Raw genomic sequence first — 6,000 nt, forward strand, 5'->3', positions numbered from 1 at the left:
TAAAGCTAGACATATAGTGATTTCTTGCTTAACAATGAGCTCCTTGAAGATAGGTAATTAGCTAAAAGCACATAGGCATTATCTAAAGGCACAATCACTACTTGCTGAAAGTGTAACATAATACACAAGCTTGGTTAAATTGAATTCTCACAAATTATAGAAGACAAACTTAAGTTCAATCTTGTTTAAGTTAACACACTCTTTGAAATGATGTTGAGAATACAATGGAATTTAATATAATTTACTATGTAATTTATATAGTATATTTGGAAGAAGAGTAAATATATATTGTTTAACGTTATGCAAATCTCTTTTTAGCTTTCATTCCTGGACTAAAGAAAGGTACAGTAGAAACAAACACAAAGCTTCACTAAAATGCATGTTTAACTTTAAAGTAAATTGTTCATGTTTGTTTGGGAAACTTTTTTTCATCTTTTATAAAGCATTACAAATTTTAACTGCTTGCTTCAGATTTTTAAAAAATCTAACAGAACATTCCTTAAATTGGTTAAGCTTACCACTTGAATGATGTTTCTTACAATTTCTTTACACCAAATTTTATGTAACAAAAATAATATAATCGTGTAGTCGTTTTTTGTAAAATAGCTGCTTTCAAATTAAATATGGATTTGATTTTATTATTCTTCTGACCAGGGGAATATTTTCAATATCTGTCTGAGAGATTACAAAAGATCAAATATTATCTTCATTTCTTTTCTAATTTGACCTCTAAATTTTCATACTCTATGCATGCTAAAGAAAATGGTCTCACTTTCATTCTTGTAATGTTATGTAAGGTACACTATTTACCAATATTTATAGTATTGATTATTTGTGAGTCTCTACTATAAAACTAAAAACCAGACAATGTTTTTAAACATGAAATTTAAGCAACCAGTTAAAATGTATTTAATTTTATCTTTTGTTCATAAAATGATAAGAGTTATTGGATATACTGAATGCATCATTTATATTTATGCTTATTTTAACTTCATATTTCAAAATGGCCTTTCTATTTTTCTATTATCCAAAATTATGATTTTCCTTAGTTTTAAAACTATAATTAATAATCAATTGCTACTTCAAGCAATCTAAAATAATTACTAAAGTATAGCTCTTTGTGAAGTCAGTAATAAAGCCAATGTGGCACATAGACCTCTTTCCTCTTCATGTTTGATATGAGAATTTGAAATATGATTATTTTTTCTATTTTGATTGTTTTCATACCTTGGAACTTCTTGTGTTTTGTTTAAATACTTCTTTGGCCATTTTATATGATCTATCTTTTATTCTATTACATTTTAGCAATCCTCAAAAGTTTGAAAATTTAATGGTATCTTACTACTAATATCTACCAATGTCTTATATATTAAATATTTATAAGCATAATAAAGTTAATGTGAAACTATAGCTTACACTTTTATGAAGTTTCCCTTCTTACGGCTTTGTAGCTATTTCCCCACAAATTCATGAGCTGTAGATATGGAATAGACATAAGAACTTGTTTATGTTTATGATTCAAGTCAAATACTTTTCAAATTAGTTGATTTCATTGTAATAACTTACACTGAAGAAGGTATCATTTATTTGTCAATTTATTTACCTTATGAGCAAACTCATTTGCCGAAATACTTGCTCTGGTCCTTACTTCCTGTAATAAGGCATTATTTCTGCATATGAAAGAAAACATGTGATAACTGTGTTACTCTTTCTGATTTATTTTACTCAGCAATGTGTCTTGATAAACTCTTCATAGAGGTACTGTGGAATAAAAATTTTGAATATGAGTCAGGGCCACATGGATTCTCACAAAACTATTAAACCTGACTAGATGAATAAACTCAGTGAAGTCAATTAAGTATTCAAAGATTTGAAGTTTATGTTTCCATTTCTTTCTTTTTCTTTCTTTCCTTCTGTTCTTTTTCATTTTTCTTCTACATTCCTCCAATATTTCAAAGATCAGGGTAATCATGAAGAAAATATATCACTGAGTATGAACTTTAACTTCTGAGTATACTGAGACTACAGACATAAAATCTGGTTTATATAGCACATACTAGAAAAGCACTTGCCCAACTGACCTCATTCTCTAGACTCATTTACATCATTTTAAATTTGCAGTAACCATGTGTTCCTGGAATATGATAACATAGATAAAACCATAAAACTTGGCACTATTTAGTATTCATATATGTAATTAAAAGTGTATATTGTCTTCAGCAAACATTTGACTTTCATGTCACACTTTTATATGCAGGTTCTATTATTATTTAAATTTTAAAATTGTATTTATTTACATTCCAGCCATTACTCTAGCTCCAGGTCCTAACTCTCATTTTTTCATCCCATTCCCCATCCCCCCGTGACTCTGATAGGATGGCCCCCACCAGCATACCCCTTCCTTGGAGCCTCAATTCTCTAGAAGATTAGGCATATCTTCCCCCACTGAGGCAAGATCAGGCAGCACTCTGCTCTATATATGTCAGGGATATCAGACCAGTCTGTGTATGCTGCCTGGTTGGTGACTCAGTCTCTGGATGCTCCCAGGCATCCATATCTCTGGGATAGTTGAGATTGCAGGTATTCCTATGGGATCAACTTCCCCTTCAGCTCCTTTAATCCTTCCCCAAATTCAACCATAGATGTCCCCAACTTCAGTCCAATGGTTGGGTGTTAAATATCTGCATCTATCTCAGTCAGATGTTGGTAGGGCCTCTCAGAGGACAGCCATGCTATGCTCTTGTCTATAAATACATAATAGCCTCAATTATAGTGTCAGGCCTTGGCGACTATTCTACTGCCCCATGAGATGGATCCCAAGTTGTTCTAGTCATTAGACTGTCTTTCATTCAGTCTCTTTGTCATTTTTTGCAGTTCTTTTAGACAAGAATAATTTTGGCTCAGAAATTTTGACAGTGGGTTGGTAATCCCATCCTTTTACTTGGGGTCCTTTCTATCTACTGGAGTTGGACTCTTTGAATTCCATCTCTCAGCTCTTTGACATTTTGCCTAATGTCACCCCATTTGAGCCTTGAGGATTTCTCACATACCACATTTCTGGGAATTTTAGAGGGTTCCCCCACCTCCCACACCATCCTGGGCCTCTGGGCTTCTCTTCTGTCCTCCTCACACACATTTCTGATCTTGTTCCCCATTCCCCCCCCCCTTCCCTCTCCCAACCAGATCTCATCTGCCCTCCTCCTTCCATCTTTATTTTGTAACACCTTCTAAGTGGGATTGAACCATCCTCATTTGGGCCTCCCATCTCTTTAAACACTTTACTCTCTGTGGGTTGGATCATGAGTATTCTGTACTTTTTGGCTATTATCAGCCTATCATTGAGTACATACTATATATGTCCTTTTGGGTCAGGATTACTTCACTCAGGGTAATATTTTCTATTCCTATCCATTTGCCTGCAAAATTCATGATGCCCTTGTTTTTAATATCTGAATAGTATTGCACTGTACAGATGAAGTACATTTTATATATCCATTCCTCAGTTGAGGTACATCTGTTTTGTTTCCAGCTTCTGGCTACTATAAGTAAGGCTGCTATGAACATAGTGGACCATCTGTCATTATTATATGTTGGAGCATCTTCTGGGTATATGCCCAGTAGTGGTATATCTGGGTCCTCATGTAGTGCTATGTCCAGTATAGCCCTTGTGGTATGCTGGGACATCTTTTGGGTATATGCTTAGGAGTGGTATCATGGGGTCTTCAGGTAGAACTATTTCTAATTTGCTGAGGAACTGTCAAATTGATTTGCAGAGTAGTTGTACAAGTTTGAAATTGTACCAGTAATGGAGGAGTGTTCCTCTTTCTCCACATCCTCTCCAGAACCTGCTGTCACCTGAGATTTTGATCTTATCCTTACAGACTGCTTTAAGGTAAAATCTCAGGAAAATTTTGGTTTGCATTTCCCAGATGGCTAAGAATGTTGAAGATTTCTTTAAGTACTTCTTGGCCGTTCAAAATTTCACTATTGAGTATTCTCTGTTTAGCTGTGTACCCCATTTATTAATTGGATTATCTGATTTTTTTGGTTAACTTCTTGAGTTTTTATACATTTTGGATATTAACCCTCTATTAGATGTAGTGTTAGCAAAGATTTTACTCCAATCTGTAGGTTACTTATTTGTACTATTAATGGTGTTCTTTCTCTTATAAAAGATTTTCATTTTCTATTGTTTCAAATTTTAAGAGCTAGGAACTGAGCAACATAAAATCGAATAATAAGAGACTCAAAAGTGTTAACATTTGAAGTTTTATGCTTGCATAATTCAAAACCAATACAATTTTTTGAACATTGGTCAGGGAACCATTGAGCATAAATTGTGACTAAATTTATCATTCAAATTTTCTGATAAATACTATATATTAAATATGTTCATTATATAGTTGCATTTTTAACTGCATGCCAGGTTCAAAAGCCATACTATAATTTATTCTTGTATGTAATACAGAAAAGTCATCTAATTTTTAAAGTGTACCATTGGTTTGCTGTCTATAATTATAATTATGTTTTTGCAAAATTAATACAATATTCCTGGAAATAAACTTAACCTTTTGGGTCTCAGTAAAACTTGAAGTGTGCGTTATACAGCTAAATCTACATCTGAAATTCTTTCTGACTTGAAATGTCAAGGATTCTTGTTTAGGAAAAAGAATATGGAAAAAGTATGAATTTTATCTAGGAGAGACTATATTAAATGAGTTTTCTCTTGTCCAGCTGAACTGCCTTACCTATATGTATCCATTTGATTTCTTAGTTAATAAGCCTATGTAAACACAAAATTAAATTTATCTGTATGAAGCATAGCCATGGAGTATTTCATATGTCAAGTTTTTAGTCAAAAAGTGTCCTTTCAAAGAGTATCACTTTTCTCATATTAAGACATTAATTAAAATGTATATACCTAGATTTTAAGCTACAAATTCATAGCATGTACCACATAATCAATCTCTTTCTATTAATTTAATATATCTCTCTATTATCATGCTACATGACCAAATCAACTGATGTTCTGTTAATTTTATTTTAGGTTAAGAGCAAGTAGACATGAAATATTATTGAAAACTTTTTTCAAAAAGAATTAAGTCTTATAAAGCATTAGGATTTCAGTATTTTAATATTTAAAATAGTTTTCTTCAAATAATAAATGAAAAGTAATTCTATATTCACTGCATATGGTACATTAACAGGGAAATAGAAAAAAAATGTGCCTCCTAATATAATTGTGTTGCTTGTTAATGAATGGGTTTTTGTAAGAAAGGAAAATCAAAGCAATTTTGAAACTATCATTCAAAAATAAACTCTACAAGAAAACTAATTCTTTTGGAGACAGTACACTTATTAAATTCTAAAAATGGCTGTAATGCTTTACTATTGTCATTCTGATGAGATTTTTGGTGAAGCATAGTATCAGAATACAACCTATGAAAGCAAAATGTTCTATTCAAACTTCATACTTTGAATTTGTGTTGGACTTTTAAAAATATGAATGCAGATGAAATAAAAGGCATTATTAATTGACACCTGCTTATTAGGACAATTTAAATGAGCCATAAATTTTTGAAATTTCCAAATATGGCTAAAAATGTTTAAATATTATTATAAGGCATTGCTTTATGCTACAGAAATTATTAATGAATAAATAAATTTGCTTTCCATAAATTGTTAATTTAAAACAATAGTCACAGAATATCGAGTTTTAGATTATATATTGCTCCATAATTTGTCAACAGTCATATGGAAATACAAAAGTAATTTTAAATTTCCAGTAGTTGTATTATTAAAAATTAAAAATAAATAGGCAAAAATAATTGTACTAAAACAGTTAACAAAACATCTCAGGTCTTATCATAAAACATACCTACATAAAATTTGTAAATGTTTTAATTCTTTCTTATAATACATATCGCAAACAAGTATCTGGTTTATGAATAGAAAACTCAATTCCAACCAGTCATGTTTTAAGTTTTAGAAAGCTACTTG

At 31.4% G+C, this 6,000-nt stretch overlaps 1 protein-coding gene across 6 annotated transcripts in view; it reads left to right on the forward strand.

Moving 5' to 3' along the window:
- Pcdh11x (protocadherin 11 X-linked) overlaps nucleotides 1-6,000 on the forward strand; it is a 538,787-nt gene that overhangs the window by 440,974 nt on the left and 91,813 nt on the right. For 4 of the 6 annotated variants that reach the window (XM_052170807.1, XM_052170809.1, XM_052170811.1 and 1 more), the window contains one exon: nucleotides 319-342. The exons of the other annotated variants lie outside the window; for them this stretch is intronic. In XM_052170807.1, the coding sequence (XP_052026767.1) occupies nucleotides 319-342 (24 nt within the window). The remainder of the gene's footprint in view (nucleotides 1-318; nucleotides 343-6,000) is intronic. 6 annotated transcript variants of the gene reach the window in all.

This window comes from Apodemus sylvaticus, chromosome X (assembly GCF_947179515.1).
Source record: "Apodemus sylvaticus chromosome X, mApoSyl1.1, whole genome shotgun sequence".
NCBI classification, from domain to species: domain Eukaryota; kingdom Metazoa; phylum Chordata; class Mammalia; order Rodentia; family Muridae; genus Apodemus; species Apodemus sylvaticus.